At 65.7% G+C, this 23,058-nt stretch overlaps 3 protein-coding genes across 3 annotated transcripts in view; 1 reads left to right on the forward strand and 2 right to left on the reverse strand.

Moving 5' to 3' along the window:
• LOC135887747 (class I histocompatibility antigen, F10 alpha chain-like) overlaps window positions 1-23,058 on the forward strand; it is a 265,826-nt gene that overhangs the window by 82,467 nt on the left and 160,301 nt on the right. The window lies entirely within an intron of this gene.
• Window positions 1,205-21,496, reverse strand: LOC135888057 (antigen peptide transporter 2-like). The gene is made up of 23 exons (XM_065415873.1): window positions 21,466-21,496; window positions 20,839-20,953; window positions 20,284-20,414; window positions 19,632-19,837; window positions 17,555-17,752; window positions 16,956-17,084; window positions 16,602-16,790; window positions 16,170-16,343; window positions 15,144-15,303; window positions 13,761-13,897; window positions 13,293-13,523; window positions 12,253-12,296; window positions 7,758-8,278; window positions 6,935-7,049; window positions 6,391-6,521; window positions 5,680-5,885; window positions 4,207-4,404; window positions 3,629-3,757; window positions 2,742-2,930; window positions 2,429-2,602; window positions 2,174-2,333; window positions 1,745-1,878; window positions 1,205-1,632 (listed from the first exon to the last, which is right to left on the reverse strand). The coding sequence occupies exons 1-23, from the start codon at window positions 21,494-21,496 to the stop codon at window positions 1,441-1,443; spliced, it is 3,894 nt and encodes a 1,297-aa protein (XP_065271945.1). The 3' UTR covers window positions 1,205-1,440.
• PSMB8 (proteasome 20S subunit beta 8) lies at window positions 9,618-12,016 on the reverse strand. Its single transcript, XM_065415495.1, has 6 exons — window positions 11,836-12,016; window positions 11,427-11,574; window positions 10,966-11,077; window positions 10,632-10,761; window positions 10,108-10,312; window positions 9,618-9,838 (listed from the first exon to the last, which is right to left on the reverse strand). Exons 1-6 carry the CDS (start codon window positions 11,974-11,976, stop codon window positions 9,750-9,752), a joined length of 825 nt encoding a protein of 274 aa, XP_065271567.1. The 5' UTR covers window positions 11,977-12,016; the 3' UTR covers window positions 9,618-9,749.

Here is a 23,058-nt window from a genome sequence, read left to right on the forward strand (position 1 = left end):
CTGGCCCAGGCAGCCGACACACCCAGGGGGGGAGTTTGTACTTTCACCCTGGGCAAGCAGAACAACCCCTTCCCTCCTGCACCCTCCCATGGGTGTGTCCCTGGGGGGCTGCCCCGACCCCCTTCCCCACCCCGGTCAATGGAACAGATTCGGTTCCATTCTCCCCGACTGAGAATCCCAGAGCCACAGCACTGTGGGTGGAAGATGACCCAGAGCTGGTGTAGGACCTGCACAAAAACAACACCAGCCCCCCCCCCCCCCCCCCACTGCTGTTACAGAGCAACAAGCCCGTCCTCCAGAGCAGGGCTGGTATCAGAGACAGTTCTACAAACATTGCACCCTGCACCCCCCCTCCTTCAGCGACCCCACCCAGCGCAGGGGGAGCCAGTGCTGGGCTTTGCTGGCTTTGTCCACAGAGGTTCAGGAAAGAATTGTTATTGGGTAGAGCCGGGGGAGGCTGGGAGCCAGGACTCCTGGGTTCTAGCCCTGGCTCTGGGAGGGGAGTGTGGGGCTAGTGGGTTATGAGGGGGAGGGCTGGGAGCTGGGTCTCCACTGACTTGCTGTCTAATTTTGACACAATCATTCCCCTCTTACTTTGCCTCAGTTTCCCCCTCTGGAGATAGTGACACTGACCCACCTCCCAGGGAAGCTGAGCGATTCCATTCGCCTTGTTAAGTTTTATTTAGCTCAGAGACCGTCAATGTTCCCACAGCCGCCATGGTTAACAGTCTGTCTCACCCCCCCCGTGCCCCCAGGCGCTCAGGCCTGTCTGACATTTCAGCGTCTGTGACCCAGTGACCCCCTGCCGGCCTGCGGCCCCTCCCCAGGATCAGCTCTGCTCCGCCAGCCTGGGATAGAAACCGGAGTGACCCCGGCCCCGGTGCTGACAGACAGCGGCTGCTGTTACTGTGAGACAGACCCACCCGCTCGGAGCCTGGAGCGCCTCCTGCTGGCTCTCCGCAGCCGTGCGCTGGCAGTGCCCGGGCCAAGCCCCAGCCACGCACTGACCCGCAATTCACAGCTCTCCGGGCGGGTTGCAGAGCACCAGCCTGACCAGGAGGCCATGTTCTTCGTTAAACACGACTGGTTACGTGGGGTGTTACAGCCACGGCCTGTTCCAGCAAGAGCGAACGCTGCAGCCCTGGGCTGGGGCACGGGACCAGCGACGGCGTTTCCAGCCACAGACCGTCACAGACGCCGGTCGGATGTTTCACCTCTTCAATGTATTTTACAAAACACTCGTCTCGCGCTCAGCCAGTCGAACACGCCTGCCCCCCCAGGACTCCCTGCACAGAACCGAAACCCAACGCAGGCGATAAACCAGTGACCCGACATCATAAACTAATCAGCCGCTGTCAGTATGTTCCATGTCACCCTGTGCCGGGGGGAGGAGGGGACAGGCCGTAACGCCGGTGTTGGGCTATTCCCCGGGGCGGGGGGTTACTCGGCCAGGTCTCTCTGCACCAGTCTGTAGTAGGGCCCCTTGCGCCCCATCAGCTCGGCGTGCGTCCCCTCCTCGGCCACGGCCCCGCCCTCCAGCACCACGATCCTGTCGGCGTTCTCCACTGTCTGCATGCGGTGGGCGATCACCAGCACCGTCCGGCGCCCCCGGCTCAGCACCGACTGGCGGATCTAGGGGGAGGAGCAGAGCCGCGTTACAGTCCATCCGCACACGACGCAGACCGGAGACACTCAGGCCGGCCGGGCTCGGAGTTCGGATCCCACGGCACCCACCACTCACCGCGCATTCGCTCTCCACATCCAGCGCGCTGGTGGCTTCGTCCAGGATCAGCACGGCCGGCTGGCGGATCAGTGCCCGGGCGATGGCGATCCGCTGCTTCTGCCCCGCCGAGAGCTGCCCGCCCTTCTCCCCCACGTCTGCAGGGGGTCAGAGAGAGAGAGGGAGGGAGGGGTCAGGACTCCTGGGTTCTCTCCCCGGCTCTGGGAGGAGAGTGGGGTCTGCTGGGTTAGAGCAGGGGGGCTGGGAGCCAGGACTCCTGGGTTCTATCCCAGCTCTGGGACGGGAGTGGGGGCTGGTGGCTTAGAGCAGGGGGGAGAGGTGGGAGCCAGGACTCCTGGGTTCTATCCCAGCTCTGGGACGGGAGTGGGGCCTAGTGGTTAGAGCAGAGGACCTTTCCCAGAAGCCCTTGCAGCGCGGGCAGTGGTGACTCACCTGTCTCAAAGCCGCTGTCTAGCTCCACGATGAACCCGGAGGCGTGGGCCGCTCTGGCCGCCCTGGTGACCTGCTCCTCCCCGCAGCCCCCCAGCCCATAGGCAATGTTCTCCCGGATGGAGCCGGAGAAGAGGACGGGCTCCTGCCCCACCAGGGCCACCTGCCGGCGAGAGGGGGCGGCGTTAGGGGCTGAGACCTGCCAAACTCGTCACACCCAGTGAGCAGCAGCCCAGACCCTGCCCCCGCTGCCCTCACCTGGCGGTGCAGGTACCGGTGCTCGTACTCCCGAAGGGGCGCCCCATCCAGCAGGATCTCCCCGGCCTGGGGCTCGTAGAACCGCTCCAGCAGCCCCACACACGTGCTCTTCCCGCTGCCGTTCAGCCCCACCAGCGCCGTCACCTCCCCGGGACGCAGCTCGAAGGACACGTCCTGGGACAGTGGGGAGAGTATCAAAGTGCCTGTCGCGCGGGGAGATCAGAGGGGCTGGGAGCCAGGGGGATCCTCTCCCCAGGGGAAGGGCATGGGGCCATGAGCCGGGGGTAGGGTGTAGCTGCCTCGCTGTGGGTACCTTTAGGACCTGGCGGTCCGGGCGGGAGGGGTAGGAGAAGGAGACGTTGTGGAAGGAGACGTGTCCCTGCAGAGACTCCGGCGCCCGCGTCCCGTCGGTGCGCACGGCTGGCTCCCGGTCCAGGTACTCGAACACCTTCTCCGCCGCCCCCACGTTGCTCAGCAGGTCCCCGTACATGTACACCAGAGTCTGGGGCAGGAGGAAAGAATCAAAGAAAGCAGAACAGACAGAAGAGGGATGGATGGAGAGATGGATGGGGGGGGGGGGTGAGCATAGGCGCTGATGCCATGGGTGCTGCGGGGCTGGAGCACCCACAGGGAAAAATTAGCGGGTGCTCCACACCCACTGGCAGCCAAGGTCCCCTTGCCCCTGCCCCCACCTTGCCTCCTCCTCCCCTGAGCACGCCATGTCCCTGCTCCTCCCCCTCCCAGCGCTTCCCGCCTGCCGCATAACAGCTGTTTGGCAGCGCTTAGGACTTTCCAGGAGGGAGGGGGAGGAGTGGGGACATGGCACGCTCGGGGGAGGAGGCGGTAAAGAAGCGGGGCAGGGGCGGGGACTTTGGGGAAGGGGGTGGAATTGGGGCGGGGTGAGGGTGGTGCAGGGGAGGGGCCAGGGGCGGGGGGCAGAGGGGAAGTCGGCGCCTATGGGGGTGAGTGGGGGGACAGATGGATGGTGTGAGCAGGGATGTGGACGGAGGGATGGATGGGTGATGAGATGGGTGGAGAAAGGGTTGGTGTAGGCACAGATGGATGTTGTCGGGGGGAGGTTGGTGGAGGGAAGGATGGGTGGATGTGGGGCTGGAGGGATAGGCGGATGCAGAGACAGAGGAGGATGGAATAGTCACTGTGACCCTTGTACGGCCCCGTCCCTGGCGCAGGGCCCCTCACCTGCACGTAGCTGCCCACGTCCCCCTGGTAGAGGATGAAGGAGACCAGGCTGCCCTTGGTCAGGAGCCCGGCGCGGATCTGCTGGTGCCCGCAGTACAGCATCAGCACCTGCACGGCCAGCTGCAGCAGCTGGGGGAGGAGACAGAGTCATGTGGGGAACAGGGAGGGAGGCATGGGGCACCCCAAACCTATAATTAACACCCCTCAGTCCCAGATGCTTGGGTCCCCCTCTCCCCAGCTCACCCACTGTCTCACTATCAGCCTTCCCCGGATGCCTGGGTCCCTTGTTCTTCTCCAGCTAAGCCACTGCATAAGGAACTGCCATGCCCGGAAGCCTGGGTCCCCTCTCACAGGCTCCCCCATCAGAGAGCAAACCCCCTTCCTTGGACAGCTGGGTCCCCAGCTCCCAGCTCACCAATCAGATGGTGAGCTGCCATCCCCAGATGTCTGGCCCCCACTCTTGCTGGCTCCCCTGTTGGTTCATGAACCACTTCCCCCGGACACTTGGTCCTCACCACCTCCCCCATCAGCTCCCCAACTGCCTCCCCCGGACGCCTGGGTCCCCCTCCCCGGCTCACCCGGCGGAAGAGCAGGTAAAGCGCCCTCTCCAGGTCGCGGCGGTTCTTCAGTCGGTGGGTCTCGGCCAGCGCCGCATCGTAGCGCCGCGACTCCTCCTCCTCGGTGGCGAAGCTGCGCACAGTCTCGATCGAGGAGACAGATTCACGCACAACCTCGCCGGAGCGCGCCATGGAGTCCTGGATCGCCTTCAGCACGGCCTGGGGGGCGCGGGGTCAGAGACGTCACATCCCGCCCAGCGCGTCTGGGCTCCCGCATAGCCCCGGCCAGTGAATTGCACCCGGGCCCCCGGCATCCAGCCCCGTAACCCGCCTGGTGTGGAGCTCTTAGGAGATACTCAAATCCCGATTCCCAAAGAGCTGGGGAATCCACCCGTCCCTGGGCCAGCTGCTCCAGTGGCTAATCCCCTACCTGGTAAACAGCTGCCCCTCGTTTCCAGTCTGAATTCGTCTCGCTTCAGCTCCAGCCATTGGCTCTGTTCTGCTTCGCCTGCTCGCAGAAACCTCCTCCCCAGGCGGCACTTACAGACCATGATCCAGCCCCCCCGACCCGTCTCTCGGATAAACGGCGCAGACCGAGCTCCGCCAGCCTCTCATGACAAGGCAGCTTCATACAGTCCAGGGTCGCGTTCGCCCTCTTAGCTACAGCGTCACACGGGGAGCTCACGGCCAGCTGCTTGTCCACAATCACCCCTAAATCCTTCCCAGGGTCACTGCTGTCCCGATTGAGCTCCCCAGCCTGTAAGGGTGACCCACATCCCTGGGGCCTAGGTGTCTGCCTTGGGCCTGTCTACGTGGCAGAGTTACATCGGTCAGGAGTGTGAACCCCCCATCCCCCCAAGGGAAGAACGAGGCCAGCAAAACCCCCAGTGTAGAGGCAACTGTGGATGGAGGTGGCGTTCCTCGCACGGAAACACCCCTCCCATCGGTGTAGGTGCGTCTATGCCCTGAGGCTGTGCTGGCCAGCTATGCCGACAGTCTCCGTACTGAAGACGCAGCCCTGTTGTGTTACAATTACTATTATTTATTTGTATTGCGGTTCCCTTAGGAGCCCCCCTCACTGATCAGGACCCCCGCTGGGTCAGGTGCTGCACAGATGCTCAACAAAGGGGCCTGCTAAGCAATCCCGCTCGCTGTGTGTAATTGTCCCGGTCAGTATCCACCACCCACCAGGCTCAGATCTGCCCAGATCATCAGTAACGATACTGAACAGCACCGGGCCAAGAAAAGCCTATTGGGACCCTCCAGAAACACCCCCACTGGAGGGCGACTCCCTCTGGGATCAGAGAGGGGAGCTCCATAAGGGACTGCCCCACTGCCCTGGGGGGCTCTGGGTCACAGGATCTCAGGGGCGGGAGGGGTCTCCCCACAGAGAGACCACACACACCCCAGCTCCAGGGGGCACTGGGACACAGGATCCCAGAGTTGGGGGCATCTCCCCAGCATCCCACGGGGGGTGTCTCCCCTGCCCCGTACCTGGCGTCGGGCGTCGTAGAGGTTCTGGGCGGCCATGGTGAGGGGGGTCTCGAGCACCGTGAGCAGCGTCAGGCGCCAGGACAGCCCCAGCATGAAGCCGTACAGCCCCAGCGCCTTCACCAGGCTGCGCAGGAAGATGTTGGCGTTGGCCGGCACCGAGCGGCTCATCATGGTGGTGTCCGTGGAGAGGCGCGAGGTCAGGTCCCCTGGGGGGTGGGAAGAGGGGACACAATCAGTGAGACCGGGATCTGCCCGGGGAGGCCTGGAGCTGGTGGGGGGGCTGGGTGGGAACAGGGGGCTGTGGGGCCACACTGGGCCATTTAATGCTGCAGCCAGCAACAAGGGCCTTGTTAATGCCCAGAGTCTGGGGGGAGGGGAGGCTGCCCCATTGATAGTGGGAGACTGGGGCAGGGGTAATGCTGGGGGGAGGAGTGTTGGGGACAATGGGAGGGAGATACTGGGGGCTGAGGGAGAGCAGATGCCATGGGGGTGTTGGGAGGGTGCCGGGGCAGGGCTGGGGGAAGGTGCTGAGGGGAAGACGATGCCGATACAGGGGATGTGGGAGCTGGGCTGTAGTGGGGTGCAGCAGAGGCTGGGGGTTGGTGTGAACAGACACTGGACGTGGGGATGGGGGAGGGGGCGCCAATAGAGTAGATGCTGGGGTTGCTTGGGGGGAGGGGAAGCAGGAGGGCGTCATTGGGGGGGACCCACCTGTTTTGACCTGCTGGAAGAAGGCCAGGTCCTGGCACACCAGGGAGGAGAAGAGCTGGCACCGGGTGCGGATGTTGAGCCGGGAGAACGTGAACATGAAGAGCCCCCCACGGCAGCCGGCAGCCAGGGAGCTGGGGGAGGGGGCAGACAGACATGGGGGAGACTGATCCCACCGCTGGAACCAGCGCCTCATACGAAGCCCATTCCAGATACACCATCCTCCCACCTTGTCCAGCACTGCCCCCACCCCATTGGGCTGGGGAACCCCAGGGCAGGGCTGGGATCCCATGAGGGGAGCAGCATGTGAGGACTGGGGTTTGGGAGCAGTGGGGGTCTCCTCAGTGCTGGGGTGTCATGGGAGAGGGTCAGAGGGAGGTCTCCCCAGGGCTGTGGATCAGCAAAGGGTAAAGGGTTTCTTCCAAGGGCTGGGTCCTGGGTGGCAATGGAAAGGTGATGGGGGTTTCCTGGGGTTATGGGGGGTCTCCCTGGGGCTGGGGGTCCCACATGGGCACTGGGGGGCTCCCCCAGGGCTGTGGGGTCTCACCTGCCGAAGGAGGCCAGGCACATGAGGCCAATAGCGGTGGCGAAGGTATCGGGGTCGTAGCTGCTGCCCAGGATGTCGATGACACGTCCCGTGTAGTAGGGGATGAACGTCTCGCCTGCCACAGAGACGGGGGGTGAGAGAGGGGCCGTCCTGTGCGGGGGAGTCTCCTTGGATCCCCAGGGAGAGGCATCCTCCAGCAGGAGATTTTCCCATGCAACATCCCACCCCACCGCCCAGAAACTGAGACTCAACACGCTGAGCCCTTTGCAAACTCTGCTCGCCTCCCTCCGTCCATCCCCAGGCACACCCCTCCATCTCCCTCCATCCCCCACACCCCTCCATAGCTCTCTGCAGCACTTGCCTTGGTTCTGGGATTCAGGGAACCACCCAAGGGGGCACGCTCCCGTCTGCACAGACCCCACAGCCAACTCAATACCATTTCCCAAATCGCCCAGTGAGCCGGGTGCTGGAGTCCCACTTCCAAGAGTGGCCTCGCCACTCAGTGGCCAGATTTCCCAAGGGGTTTAGGCACCTAACACTGCAGACAGGTGCTTTTGTAAATCTTACCAGTACCTATCTGCATGTAAACCCCTGGCTCAGCAGGAGCAGGTGACAGGGCCAGGGCCACCCAGGGACTCTGTGGCAGAGCCTGGACTTGCACCCAGGGCTCCTGGTTTACAGGCCGGCACCTGAGCTGCTGGGCCACTCTTGCGTGGCTCTGGCTGGACGGTTTTGTCTGGCTCTGTTAGTAACACAGCCCCCCGCTCACACCTCGAGCCCCCTCCCCCTAACCCCATGAATCCCCCACCCCCACCCCACTCACCAATCACAGCTATAGCGAGGAAGACAAAGGCCCCGGACAGGAAGGGCACATCGGGCCGAGACAGCCCCACCAGCCGGCACAGGATGGCCCTGGACTCCCGCTCCGTCTTCTCAGTGCCGGGCCCCCCAGCCCTGTCCCCCTGCCCCAGGGCCCCCCAGGTGAGCTGGGCCAGCCCCACTGCCCCATAGCTCATCAGCAGCCAGGCCCAGGGGGCGCCGGCCAGCAGGGCGGGGGGCACGTCGGGCAGGGGCAGGCAGCGCCGCAGGGTGAGGTACAGGGGGGGCAGCAGGCACAGGGCAGCCAGAGCCCTGGGGGGGGACAGGCAGGGCCGATCCGGGGCCAGCAGCCCCCAGGCCCCCCAGAGCCCCAGGAAACGCACAGCAGCCTCCAGCCAGGTGGCTGGCAGCCCCAGGGGGGCCAGCGAGGGGGCGCCCCAGCCCAGCAGGGCCCGCAGGGCCAGGTCGCAGAGCAGCAGGGGGCAGCCCAGACGCAGGGTGAGGGGCAGCGCCATGGTGGACAGTCTGCAGAAAGAATGGGGGGGGGGTTATACAGGGCAGGGGGGCTGGGGGCCCACAGCACTAGGTGACCCCCGATGCCTTACCCCAGTCTGTCCCCCATGCTCGAATCTCTCCTATCCTGCACCCCAGTCCCCACACACCCCTGCCCCCCCACACCCCAATCACAATCTACCCCCATAGCTGCATCTCCACCCTATGCCCCTGAGCTGCCCCCTACCCAGCACCCCACGTACCCCCCACTCATTATCCCAATCCAGTGCCGGTGCCCCCCCGTCCCCATCCACCCCGATATGTCCCCCAGCCCCATCGTCCCTCTAGCCCCCCGAGCAAAGCCAGCCCTTCCCAGCCACACACTGGGGCTCTGGGGGAGGGAACAAACCACCCCCCGATCCTCGGCAATGCCCCGTGCTCCCCCACGGCTGCTCGGTACCTGCGGCTCCGGCTCCTTCTCGCGGGGCGGCAGCGCCCGGACCCCGCCGAGCCCGCCCGGTTTCGCTTTCGGGGGATTCCCGGGCCGGGCCCCGCCCGCTGCTGCTGCCGGCTGCGGCCGCCAGGGGGAGCCCGGGCTGCACCGACCGCGGCTCGGCTCCAGGTCCCGGCTCAGCAGCATCCTCCGGCGGCGGGGCCGGGGACCGACCTGTCCCCCCCCCCCCCCCCCCATGAGCTCCGGCTGGCCCGTGCAGCCCCCACCTGCCGGGCTGGGGCCAGGGGCCCGGGTCACTGCGGGGAAGGGGCGCGGGCTCCGGACAAACAGGTGCTTGGAAGTCGAGGGGTCCCGGGGCTGGGCTCAACTCCCGGCCTCGGGACAGAGCCGCCGAGGGCACCCGGGTCCGGCGAGGTCAGATCCCCGGGTTGGGGGTCTGAGATTCTGCTCCAAACCTCAGCTCCCGGTGGGATCCAGCCTGGGGAATGGGGCTGGGCTCCCCGGGGTCTTTCGCTGCCCTTCGAGTGCAGAGCCTGGATCAGTCGGGGGGCTGTCAGGATTGAGGGGCACTGGCGGAGCTGTGGGCGGCGAGACCCCAGTGCTGGGTGAGTTTGGGCAGAGGTGTATGGGGGTGACCCCAGGCTGGACTAGCGGGGGAGGGTCAGACTGAGGGGCGCTGGCAGATGGGTGCAGGAAGGGAGCCCAGGGCTGGCAGAGCAGGGTTGGGGGGCACCAGTGGAGCTGGGTGAATGGTTCCTGGTTTTCCTGGCCCTGCACAAACCCCTGTGAATTTCTGTGCCTTCCTCCCATTGCCTCTGCTTCATCGTAAAATACAGCTCCCCTCATCAACCACCCAGATCCCCCTTTCCCCCATTCCCGCCCCAGCAGCCGGGAGACACTTTAAATCGACGCCACAAATTGGAGTTTTCACTGTTTCTCTTTATTGCATCACACACAGAAACCCGTTAACTGCATCCCCTGCTCCCTCCATCGCTCTGGCCCTGAGTCTCCTGCGTCCCTGAATCCGGAGCCCCCGGTCGCTGGCCCGTCTCACTTCCTGGCCTCCAGGTACTTGTGGATCAATTGGCTGACGTCGGTCTTTTCCACCTTGATCCATCCGTCCTCCTTCATGTGATACACTGGGGGGAGAAGGACATGGGAGGGTCAAGGGCGGCCAGCAGGGGACCCCACAGCACTTCCAGCCCCCCCAGAATAAGGACATGGGACCCAGGAGTCTGGAAGGGCATCCCTAGGGCGAGCCCAGCAGTGCTCCCAACCCCCACAGAGTGAGGAGATGGGACCCAGGCATCCGGGACGGCAGTGCAGGAGGCTCATCCCTGAGGAGGGATGGGACCCAGGTGTCCTGGTGCTCACCCCCAGGGGCCCCGCCCCAGCACTGATGCCTTACTGTTGACGACGCCCCCGGAGTAGGCGTCGCGGTGGGTGGCGTGGGCGATGGCGCGGCGCCCCAGGTCGTAAGCCTCCTCCACGCTCAGGTCGGGCCGGTACCCGCTGTCCATCACCCCGTAGGCGTAGGTGTTCCCGCAGCCCGTGGAGAACATGGGGCCGGAGAGACGGGTGCCATTATCATCCACGTAGTACAGCCCGGGGCCCTGCGGGGATGGGGCAGCTGGTGAGACATGGCTGGGACCAGTGTGGGGGTGGGGAGTGGGGTCTAGGGACTGGAGCTGCCAGGGTAGATCGGGGTGGGGGGAAGGTCTGTGGGGCCTGAACCTCAAAGGGAAGGGGGGCCCCAATGGGGAGACTGTGGACTCTGGTGTCAGGGGGTCTTTGAGCCAGGGGGATCCCCTGTAGAGGTGAAGGTGGATGGGGACGTGGGAGGGCTGAGCTATGGGACACTGAGGCAGCCTGTGGGTTCGCTCCCAGAGTCCCCTCCCATAGTGGCTTGGGGCAGTGGGGCCCAGCCGGTACCTTCTTGTCCCAGCCGCAGATCATGCTGCCCATGGACAGGCCCATGCCCCGGTACTCGCACATCATGTTCGACAGCAGCTTGGAGGCGGCTGAGACGCTGATCCGCTCCTTGTTCCGCAGCTGGTACAGCCTGGGGTGGGGGGAGGCAGACCCCACCATGGGGTGAGTCTTGGATCCCAGCCCCCTGAGCTTCCCACCTCAAACCCCTCCCCACCATGGGGTCCCCTCCTTGAGTACCCCCCCCACACACACACACACCAGACCCTCCCTGAGCACCCATCTCCTAAATCCCGTCCTGGACACCCATTCCCTGCCCCCCTCCCCGGCTGGGCACCTGCAGTGCTTGGCGAGGAGCCGCTCCCAGTACTGGCAGTCGGCCGCGCTGCCCGACATGGTGCCCAGCAGGTAGGGGTTGATCTCGATCACCTTGTTGGCCTCCAGGGCGGCTGTAGGGAAGGAGAGACAGACCCTGCGTGACACGGCAGATGGGAGGGGGAGGGTGTCATGGGGGGGGGGGGGCTGGTCTGATCCTCCAGGTGCATTGTACCACCAGAGCCTTTGGGGTCATGAGCTGGGGCAGGTCTAGGCCAAGGGGCGGGGTGGAGGTGCTGGGCAGAGGGATCAGGGTGGGGTGGGGAGCTGGAGCTCTAGACACCTGCTCCTATCTGCCAGGTTCCTGGACACAACCCCGCATAGGGAGGGGCCGACGGAGCCAGCCAGGCCCAAGGGGCTGTGAGGGGGAGGGGGGCTGGGGAAAGAGCCCAAGGAGGGGAGAGCTGGGGGGCCTGGTCTCACCAATGTAGCTGCCGGCCGATGCCCGGGAGTCAACGGCCACGACGACCCCGTGCTGGAATTTGAAGGCCAGGGTGGTGGTGCCGTGCGCCAGCTGGATCCGCACCCGGTCCTGGCCCTCTTCAGAGTACGTCTGCAGGAACTGGGCCGGCTGCGGGGGGAGGGAGATGGTGAGAGGGGCTCTCCAGCCCTGCCCCCCATGCCCAGAGCAGTACCCCCTCCCTGCCCCCCACTTCTACGGCACTTCCTCCTCTGCCCCACCGCCAGGGCACTGGCCCCATCCTGCCCCCCATGCCCAGGGCACTGCCCCCACTCCCCACCTCCACCCCCTACTGCACTGCCCCCAGTCCCCTCGGCACCCCCCTCCCCCATGGCGCTGCCCTCTCCCTGCTCCCCCCCCCCCCGTACTGACCTGCTCCCCCCTGGGCAGGGCCAGCTCGGGCGCCCGCAGGCCGAAGCTGTAGTGATCGGGTCCCCGGTGCGCAGCGGCGGCTCCGGGGGGGGGCCAGTCCCAGCCCCCCCGGGGGGCCCCGCAGACTTCAAACAGCGCCATCCGCCACGCTGCGCCTCCCGCCCGCTCTGAGCGCCGGGGCCGGGGGAAGAGAAACCGAAAGCGGAGCTGGGGAGGGACCGGCCCCCGCCCTGCCCGGCCAAGGGCGCGCTGGAGAGGGGCGCACGGGGAGCGCACGGGGCGCGCTGGGGTGGGGGCGCACGGGCTGGGGATGAGAGCGCGGGGGGTGTCCCGCGGCACGGGGGGAGCCCTGGGTTGGGGGACTGGCGGGTACAGGGGGTGCGGGGTCCTTAGGGGAGGGAACATCTGGGCACTGACGGGCGCCGCGGGGCCAGCACGCTCCAGAGGCGCATGGACAGGGGCTGAGGGCACAAGGGGAGTCCCGGGGGGGCACAGTCCCGAGGCAGCTCAGGGGAAGTCCTTGGGGGGGGGGCTGGGCAGCCAGCGGGGAATGTGGCATTGACGGGCGCAGGGGGGGGAGGGGGCTCCCAGCTGCCAGGGACCGGTTCGCGGGACACCCTACAGCACCCGGGGGGGTGACCCTCCCTGCGCTGCCTCCATCCACCCCCAGGGGCGCTGCTCAGGTGCTGGGCGCACACGGGGGGGGGGGGCAGCTCTAACCTGGTGCAGCCCGATCTGCCTGGTAACTGCTGACGCGGGTCGTCCCCCCCCCCAGGGCGGGGCTCGGGTAATGACGTCTCCCGCTTTCTGGCACGGCCCCGGGGCGTTCGCAACTCCCCGCCCCCAGCACTGCCCCTCCCTGTTCCCAGCCTGGGGCGTTGCCCAGCTCAGACCCAGCAGAGTTGGCACCGGCTGCTTGACATCCGGGGGTCCCCCACCCTGGGCAGGGACCCCCCAAGGGCACATGGGGAGGGAGGGGGCAGGGACACAGCAGCACGTTCCAAGGGGGATCCTGCCCCCAGGAGGTTCCAGGCACTTGGATGTGAGGCTGGGCCCTGGGGTGCCCCAGTGCCTTGAGGGGTGGGGGGGCAGACACCAAGGATCACGCAGGAAACACATGAAAAAAGAGACACTTTATTACACACAAGCCAGACAAACACCAGCCGCCCCTCGCTCGCCCCCCTTGGCTCCACCAGCACAGCCCCCCTGCGGGTGAGGGACCCCAGTCTCTCTGCATCTCGATAGGTCTCAGAGCTGGGGTTTGTCCAGAGACGGAGCCCCCTGCGCACCCTCTGGTCCTGTCTCCTGTGCCGGCTCCCCAGGGCGAAGGAGCCGCATATGGGGGGGGACCAGACTCTGAGAACTCCCCCCTACCCTGCGGAGGAGCCACGCGTGCAGGAGGGGCTGAGAACCCCCCTTCCCGCAGGATCCCCGCGGCCCCAGCCTCATGGCCCCACGGCCCCAAGTGCCTCCTCAGAGCCGCCCCCTGCGTCCCCGTTGAGCTGTTTCTGCGCCAGGCGCCAGTAGTTGCCCCGGCGCGCCAGCAGCTCCCGGTGGGTGCCCTGCTCCCGGATCTCCCCCTCCTCCAGCACCAGGATGCGGTCGGCTCGTTCCACAGCGCTCAGGCGATGGGCGATGAGCAGCACCGAGCGCCCGGCCCGGGCCCCCTCGTAAATCTCCTTCTCCACCTGCAACGGCAGACGCCCGGGGTAATGAACAGCCTGAAGGGCGGGGGGGGGGGGAGAGCTGTGTGGGGAATCCCCCTTCACCAGCTCCCCCCCAACCCCAACCCCTGCCCCAGCCAATGGAGACTCTGTCAATGCCCCTCACTCCCGACCCACAACCCCCTGCTAGCCCGGCCCTGCCCCCCCCCAGCTCTGCTGGTGCCCCTCACTCCCAACCTGCAGCCCCCCCATATCACTCACCCACAGCTGACTCTCTGTGTCCAGGGCGCTGGTGGCGTCGTCCAGGATCAGCACTTGGGGGTCTCGGAGCAGGGCTCGGGCGATGGCTACCCCCTGCCTCTGCCCTCCCGAGATCTGCCCCCCCATCTCCCCGACGTCTGTGGGGGGAGAGCTGAGGTCAGTGCCCTGTGCAGTGTGTGGGTAGCCTCCCCCCCCACTCCATCCCCCCAACACACACCCTGGGGCAGGGCTGGGTACTGTGTCGTGGCCTGTGGGGAGGGGTTCTGGGGTTGCTAGAGGGTTTACTGGGGGGTCACAGGGTGGGATCAGGGCTGGTACCTGTGCTTTGGCCAGGGGGGAAGAGGGGGGCTGGGTTCAGTCCCTGTGTCGTAGCCATGGGGCTGTGAGAGTATCGGGGTACCAGGCAGGTGGGGGTGTGGGGGGCCTGAACAGGGAGGGACGAGATCTAGTGTTGGTACCTGTGAGTATGAGGGAGGTACCGGGGGGACCCCCCCAATGTCAGTACCCAGAGAGTAGCCATGGGGAGGATTTGGGTCCCCAGGGTTTGGGGGTCCCAGAGGGTATTGGGGTGCAGTCCCGGTGTCTCTGCTGTGACTCAGGCTGGTGATGAAGCCATGGGAGGTGGGGGGTGCTTGGGTCCTGTGGAGGGTGGGGGCCCTGGGGGAGAGGTATAGGGGGTCCTGGCAGTTGGGGGTACTAGGAGGATATTGGGCTCTGAGGGAGAGGGGTATAGGGTTCCCAGGGGTATAGGGGTCCCAGGGGGGCACTGGGGTGCTGGGGGAGGGGTATTGGGGTCACAGGGGGGTTGGGGGTCCCATGGGGTACTGGGGGAGAGGTATAGGGTTCCCAGGGGAGTGGGGGGTCCCAGGGGGTGCTGGGGGGAGGGGTATAGGGGTCCCAGGGGAGTAGGGGGTCCCAGGGGGTGCTGGGGGGAGTGGTATAGCGTTCCTAGGGGTCCCAGGGGGGCGCTGGGGGAGGGGTATTGGTGTCCCAGGGGGGTAGTGGGGGGAGGGGTATAGGGTTCCTAGGGGTCCCAGGGGGGCGCTGGGGGAGGGGTATTGGTGTCCTAGGGGAGTACTGGGGGAGGGGTATAAGGTTCCCAGGGGAGTGGGGGGTCCCAGGGGGTGCTGGGGGAGGGGTATAGGGGTCCCAGGGGGATTGGGGGTGCCAGTGGGGTGCTGGGGGAGGGGGATTGGGGTCCCAGGGGGGTTGGGGGTCCCAGGGGGTACTGGGGGAGGGGTATAGGGTTCCCAGGGGAGTGGGGGGTCCCAGTGGGTGCTGGGGGAGGGGCATAGGGTTCCCAGGGGGATTGGAGGTCCCAGGGGGTACTGGGGTGCTGGGGAGGGGTATAGGGGTCCCAAGGGGATGTATAGGGCTCAGTACCTGTGTCGTAGCCGTGGCTGAGCCGGGCGATGAAGCCATGGGCGTTGGCGCGCCGGGCAGCCCCCGTCACCTCCTGACGGCTGCACCCCCCCAGCCCGTAGGCGATGTTCTCGTGCAGCGAGCGGGCGAACAGCACCGGCTTCTGGCTCACCAGCGCCACCTGGGGGCCGGGGTGAGGCCGGGAGATTGAGGGGCTGAGAACGCACAGACTCACCACACCTAACAGGGGGCTGACAGAGGCTGAGGGACCCCGGGGACCTAGTGTGGGGCTGGCTGGAGCAGGCCCCCCGAGAGGGTCCTGCGGCCAGGGACTTCCCCTCCCCAACGTCTGGGATCCCTGCCCCACGTGGTGGGAGGGAGGGAGGTGGGCCGATGCCCCAGACAGTGACATGCCGGGGGTGTGGAGACACCTGAGCAGAGTGGGAGGATACTGGGGAACCTTGCTGTGCAGGTAGCGATGGGGGGAGTAGTGGGGGGGCGGCAGGGGGGTACCTTGCAGTGCAGGTAGCGATGGGTGAAGGGGATGCTGGGGGAGGTGGGGGGCGGCAGGGGTTAGGTAGTTAGCTGTGTAGGTGGTTATGGGGGGAGGGGATGCCGGGGGGGGGGGGTACCTTGTGGTGCAGGTAGTGATGGGGGGAGTAGTAGGGGGGTGGCAGGGGGGTACCTTGCTGTGCAGGTAGCGATGCGGGGAGGGGATGCGGCGGGGGGGGTACCTTGCTGTGCAGGTAGCAATGGGGGGAGAGGATGCCGGGGGAGGTGGGGGGGCGGCAGGGGGGTACCTTGCGGTGCAGGTAGCGATGGGGGGGGCAGTGGGGGTGGCAGGGGGGTACCTTGATGTGCAGGTAGCGATGGGGTTAGGGAATGCTGGGGGAGGTGGGGGGACAGCAGGGGGGTACCTTGCTGTGCAGGTAGCGATGGGGGGAGGGGATGCTGGGGGAGGTGGGGGGCTGCAGGGGGGGTACCTTGCTGTGCAGGTAGCAATGAGGGTGGGGATGCCAGGGGAGGTGGGGGGACAGCAGGGGGTACCTTGCTGTGCAGGTAATGATGCTCGTACTCCCGCAGCTCCCGCCCGTCCAGCAGCAGGCGCCCGCGCTGGGGCTCATAGAAACGCTCCAGCAGGGCCACCAGCGCCGTCTTCCCCGCGCCCGACGGGCCCACCAGCGCCGTCACCTCGCCGGGGCGCAGCTCCAGAGACACCCCCTGCGGGGGAGGGGGGTTAGACACGGGGGACCCTCCCCCAGCCCTGGGTTCCCCAGCCCCCCCTCCCCTATACCCCCCATCCTCTCCTCCCCCCGTGGCTCTGCCCCCAGAACCCCCAGTCCGACCCCTGATCCTCCTCCCCTGCAGCCCCCCAGAACCCCTCCAGCTACTGCCCCCCGAATCCTTGGTTCTGCTCTGGATCCCCCCCGAATTCCCACCCCTGACCCAGACTCTGCGCCGGGTTCCCCCACTGGGTACCTTGAGCACGGGGGCGTCGTCCCGGCCGGGGTAGGAGAACCAGACGTCCTGCACCTGGAGGTGCCCGCGCAGGGCAGGGGGGGCCAGCGTACCGGGGGGGCTGATCCGGGGCGTCCGCTCCATGTACTCAAAGATCTTCTCCGAGGAGCCCACAGCCTTCTGCACGCTGGGGTAGACGGAGAGCAGCACCTGGGGGGCAGGGGGGATACAGGCTGGGTGAGCTCACCCCACAGCCCCCCATCCACCCCCCATCACTGGGGCAGATGGAGAGCAGCACCTGGGGGCATGGAAGATCAGGGCTGGGTGTGCCCCCCCACAGCCCCCATCCCCAGGCAGGTGCCCCCCCCCACTCACCTCCACGGCCGTGGTGAATTGCATCTCGTAGAGGACGAAGGTGACCAGGTCCCCGGTGCTCACGGCTCCGGCAGTGACCAGCCGCCCCCCGTAGTACAGGATCCCCACCTTCAGCGCCAGCCCCGACAGCTGGGGGGGGACAGAGCATTAATCGGGGGTCTGCCCTCCACCCCAGGGAGATCTGGGGGCCCCCCACCCAAGGGGGGGTGATGGGAGCTCAGAGCTTTGGTCAAGGCTGAGGGACCCCACCCTGATGGGGAGAAGGGGCCCAACATGACTCCCCCAGGGGGGCCCTTTGCCCTTCCCTGGCCTCCTCTGCCACCTCCCCATCCCCCAGAGATACCCCTCCTGTCTGCCCCATAGCATACGCGCCCCCCCCCCCCCGCTCCCTGCCACAGCCATGGGATACCAGGCCCCGCCCCAGGGATAGTGTCCCCTGCCCTGTGCCCCCAGGGTTACCACACTCCCCTGCCCCCTTGGTACAGTCTGCCAGCGCCTTCCCCCTGGCTGCACCCCTGCCTCTGTACCCCCTTTGTCATGGCAGCCCCTCCCCTGTTGCCGCGGCGCCCCTTCCCCCCGTTGCCGCAGCGCCCCCTTACGCTGTTGGTCCACATGGAGGCGGCGTAGGCTGCTGCCTCCTGCTTGTTGAGCCGGTAGGTCTCCTGCAGCCGCTGCCCGTAGCGCCGGGCGGCCCCCTCCTCATTGGCGAAGCTGCGCACCGTGGGCATGGCCTGGAAGGTCTCCACCGCCACCTCGTTGGCCTTGGCCAGGGACTCCTGCACCCGCTGCGCCAGGCTCTGGGGAGGAGAGGGGGGGTCAGAACGGGGGCTCTGGGCACCCCTCCGCCTCCATCCCCCTGCCCAGCCCCAGATCTGTTTCCGAGTCGCTGCCCCCAGGATAGAGCCCCAGCCTGTGAGTCCGGCCCGCTTTCCTCGCTCCAGGCTGTACGTGTACACGTAGCCGAATTAAAACGCGGATCGTTTGCCTGCACCCGGCTTACCAAGCGACCTGCCCCGTGTCACTGACCCGTCACTTTCTTCTGTACCACTCCCCAGTTTGAGTGTCATTTGCAGAAGTGAGGATTGGTTTCAGAGTAGCAGCCGTGTTAGTCTGTATCCGCAAAAAGAACAGGAGTACTTGTGGCACCTTAGAGACTAACACATTTATTTAAGCAAAGTAACAGGACGCCACTAGCCGTCACCTTCAGCCCCCGACTAAAACCTCTCCAGCGCATCATCAAGGATCTACAACCTATCCTGAAGGACGATCCCTCGCTCTCACAGACCTTGGGAGACAGGCCAATCCTCGCTTACAGACAGCCCCCCAACCTGAAGCAAATACTCACCAGCAACCACACACCACACCACAAAAACACTAACCCAGGAACCTATCCTTGCAACAAAGCCCGATGCCAACTCTGTCCACATATCTATTCAGGGGACACCATCATAGGACCTGACCACATCAGCCACACCATCAGGGGCTCATTCACCTGCACATCTACCAATGTGATATATGCCATCATGTGCCAGCAATGCCCCTCTGCCATGTACATTGGCCAAAGTCTCTACGCAAAAGAATAAATGGACACAAATCTGACATCAGGAATCATAACATTCAAAAACCAGTCGGAGAACATTTCAACCTCCCTGGTCACTCAGTTAGTCGCAATTATTCAACAAAAAAACTTCAGAAACAGACTCCAATGAGAAACTGCAGAATTGGAATTAATTTGCAAACTGGACACCATTAAATTAGGCTTGAATAAAGACTGGGAGTGGATGGGTCATTACACAAAGTAGAACTATTCCCCCTGCTGTTACTCACACCTCCTTGTCAATTGCTGGAAATGGGCCATCCTGATTCTCACTACAAAAGTTTTTTTCTCCTGCTGATAATAGCCCCCCTTAACTGATTACACTCCTTAAAGTTAGTATGGCAACACCCATTGTTTCATGTTCTCTGTGTATATATCTCTTCCTACTGTAATTTCCACTGCATGCATCCGATGAAGTGGGCTGTAGCCCACGAAAGCTTATGCAATCTCTAAGGTGCCACAAGTACTCCTGTTCTTTTTTCAGTGAGGATTGTAGGTTTTCTTCCAGATCATGGATAAAGATGTTAAATAGCACAGGGCCAAGCACCGATCCCTGGGGACCCCACTAGAACCCCCCCCCCCCCGAATGATGATTCCCCATTTACAGTTACATTTGGAGACCGATCAGTTAGCCAGTTTTTAACCCATTCTGTGTGGATCCTGGGCACCCACAGGCTGCCGTGGGGGGTGGGAAGGAGGGGCAGTGGGGAGCAGTGCAGTCGGGGCAGATGGTAGGGGTGGGGGAAGGGCAGGAGATAGTAGGGAGTGGGGAGGGGCAGTACCTGGTGGAATTTCCCGGAGAGTTTGGACACCAGCAGGATGACGGGCAGCACGGGGTGTGGGGCAGGGGGCTGAGCAGGGCGGGGGCAGGTTATGGGGTGGGGAGCTGAGCATGGCAGGTTGTGGGGCAGGTTGCAGGACGGAGGCATGGTACCTGGTGGAATTTCCCGGAGAGTTTGGGCACCAGCAGGATGAGGGGCAGCGCGGGGTGCGGGGCAGGAGGCTGAGCAGGGCGGGGAGCTGGGGGCAGGTTGCGGGGTGGGGGGCTGTGGGCAGGTTGTGGGGCAGAGGTGCGGTACCTGGTGGAATTTCCCGGAGAGCTTGGGCACCAGCAGGATGAGGGGCAGCCCCACGGCGGTGAAGAGCGCCAGGCGCGGCGACACCTGCACCATGAGGCCGAAGAGGAAGACTCCCCGCATCCCGTACCACATCAGCAGGTTCAGCTTCTCGCTCAGCGCCTCGCTCATGGCGTCCGTGTCGGCCGTCACCCGCGACGTGATGTCCCCTGGGCGGGGGGCAGCGGGGGAGGGTCAGTGGGGGGAAGGGGGGACAGATCCTGGAGCGATTCCACAGTGACCCGTCCAGCCACACATCACCCTTGTTCCTACTCCCTTCCTCCCTCCCTCATTCATAGCGTATCCATCCCTCCCTCCTTCCCTCCCTCATAGCTTATCCCTCCCTTCCTCCCTCCCTCATCCATAGCATATCCAACCCTCCATCCCTCCCCCCTCCCTCATTCACAGAGCATCCAGCCAGCCAGCCCTGCTCATGTATTTAGGGGAGTTGGGGGGTGGGGGTGGGGAGCCCTAGCGAGGAAGTAGGGAGCTTGTGACAATGGGGCAGGGCCTGGCTGTGGGTTGGGGCAGGGGCAGGACCCCGGGGGCGGGGGTCTGTGGGGTCAGTGTGGGGCAGGGGCAGGAGGGTCTGTGGGGCAGGGGCGGGGTCCCATACCGGTGCGGTTGGCGTGGAAGAAGCCGATCTCCTGGCGCAGGACGGAGCTGAAGACCTGGCTCTGGATTCGCGTGTGGATCCGGTTCATGGTGCCATTATAGAGACAGTCGGACACGAACTCTGTCACTGCGCTGTGGGGGTGGGGGGAGTGGTCAGTGCTGGGGCTGCTGCCTGCCCCCCAACTCCCTGGGCCCCCAAACCCAGCCACAATCCCCCAGACCTGCCCCCCCCAACCCAGCCCAAATCCAGCCAGAATTGCCTGAGCCCTACCCCCCAACCCCACCAAACCCAGCCACGATCCCCCCAGACCTGCCCCCCAAAACCCAGCCCCCCAAACCCAGCCACAATCGACCCAGACCTACCCCCCAATTCCCTGCCCCCCCAACCCCAGCCACGATCCCCCCAGACCTACCCCTGAATTCCTGCAGGGATCTTGTTATACAGATCCCCCACCCCATGACCCCAGCTCCCCTCTACCCCTCATGACCTCCCTTTTCTCCCCATGTGCCAAACACATTGACCCCATCCCCGTGACCCCAGCTCCCCCAGCCCTACCTGCCCACGGTGATGACGGACATGGCCCAGATGGCCCGGACGAAGGCTGAGGGGTCGTCCTCGCTCACGATCCAGTCGGTCATGCGCCCCGTGTAATAGGGGATCGCCATCTCCCCTGCAACCCAACAGCAGATGGGGTCAGGACTCCTGGGTTCTCCAGGAGGGGAGTGGGGGCTGGTGGGTTAGAGCAGGGGGGGCTGGGAGTCAGGACTCCTGGGTTCTCTCCCCAGCTCTGGGAGGGGAGTGGGGTCTTGTGGTTAGAGTCTGGAGAGGACACCTCTCACCCATTCAGGGTTATTTCCTATATTTGTGCAGCCTTCGTTCTGTGAGTGTGCAGACACTACTCACACTGGGCCCAGGACCCTGTGACTCCCCCCCCCCCACGCCCTGTCGGAGGGCCCAGTAATGCACACAGGACTCAGTCAGGATCAGGGCCCTGTCGCGCCGGGCGCTGCCCAGACAGGAAGAGACAGTCTCTGCCCAGAAACAAGACAGAGGCGTATAAATAGACAGATGGTTTCTGTCCGATCTGGCCCCTGGACAGGGACTGGCTGGCTCAGGGAGGCAGGGAACAGGAGACGGGGCCTTTCCCCCTCGCACCCACAGCCACCGTCCCCCCTGACTCACCGAGCGAGGACAGCACCAGGAACCCCGCCATGGCCACGAAGCGCAGCAGGTCGGGCCTCATGCAGGCCAGCAGGCGGCCCAGCGAGGCCGAGGGCCCCGGCTCCCCCTTCCCGGCGGGGAACAGCTGGTGCCAGAGCGCGGCCACCAGCCCCGCCACGCCGTAGGTCAGGCCGAAGACGTCCCCTCGCCCCCAGCCGTGCAGCAGCTCCGAGGGGGGCGCCCGGGGCTGGGCCAGCGCCTGCAGGGTCACGTAGCCGGGCAGCAGCAGGCTGAGCAGGGCGGCCAGGGGCAGCAGCGCGTCCTGCAGCCCCCCGGGCAGCCCCTGCCCCCTGCCGCGGGCAGCCTGGGCGCTCAGGCTCAGCAGTGCCCACCGCGCCAGCGCCACCCCCCAGGCCAGCGCCAGGGGGTCCCAGGCCTGCAGCAGGGGGCAGAGCAGCAGGGCCAGGCGCAGGGTGAGGAAATCCAGCAGCACCGCCAGGGGCAGGGAGACCCAGGCCATGGCCAGCTTCATCCCCGGGCCGGTCCCTGCCCGTGCTCAGCAGCGAGTGTCTAAATCTCCTAGTCCCGGCTGCGGCCGGTCCCCGGGGGCGCCCTCTGGCGGCCGCTCGGGTCAATGCGCTCAGAGCCCGCGCCGGAGTGACAGCAGAACCTGTCCTGCCGATCCAGTTCCACTCCGCTTGGGGTCTCCCCACTTTCCTCGGTGGGGGCCGGGGTCTGGATGCGGCTCCTCCGGGGCTAGCGGATCCCAGGCGCAGGGGGCAATTCCTGGCCCCGCTCCGCAGCCGCCCCGTGGAAACCCGCCGCCCGCAACTCCCCGGCCCAGGCGAGGAGCGAGGGGCCGCGAACGGGGGAGGGGGGGCGGAGGCGGAGAGAGGCGGGTCCGGCACCGGGTTCGCCGCCCGCCCTGGGAAGTCCCCGGCTGCCCCGATCCACTTCTGGGAAAGGAGGCGGCTTCTCGAAAGCGAAAGTGAAACCGGATTAGCTCAGAGCCCGCCCCGGGGGGGGGGCATAGCGCGTTACATGGGATGAGCTCGGACCCAGCTGAGCGGGGGAGGGGTATAATGGAGCCTGTTGACCTATGAAGGGGGGGGGGAGCTGCCCCCTCTTGCCCCATAGCAAGTGTCGCCCCCTGGCTCGGCACAATTACAGCCGGGCTGGGGGCTCTGCGCCCCCCCCCCCCAGTCCCCCTGGGCGGGGGGCGTCTCCCCAGCTGACTGGGTGGGGGAGCAGGGAATTCCCACGCCGGGGTCAGGCGTAACCCTGTGGCAGAGGTGGGGTGTGAATTACTGTTGCATGAAATAATAAATCCTCCCCATGGCTCCCCTTTCTCCCCTCCCCCCCCGGTTTGCGATTCAAGTGCGGAGCCTCTGCAGCTTGGGGGGGGGGGGGTATTGAAGATCACGTGTGTCCGGGGGGATTCTGCTCCCAGCCAGCCCAGGCCATGGGATCTAGGCAGGGCTGTGTAGCTATGGGACTCACACCGTGCCCATCAACATGGCCTCTGGGCACCTCATGGGCAGTTGTGTAATTATGGTCACACCCTTGCTGCCCGCCCTGGGTTACAGGCCCAGGTTACAGCTGGGGGCCCTGCGG

This window comes from Emys orbicularis, chromosome 13 (assembly GCF_028017835.1).
Source record: "Emys orbicularis isolate rEmyOrb1 chromosome 13, rEmyOrb1.hap1, whole genome shotgun sequence".
Taxonomy (NCBI): domain Eukaryota; kingdom Metazoa; phylum Chordata; order Testudines; family Emydidae; genus Emys; species Emys orbicularis.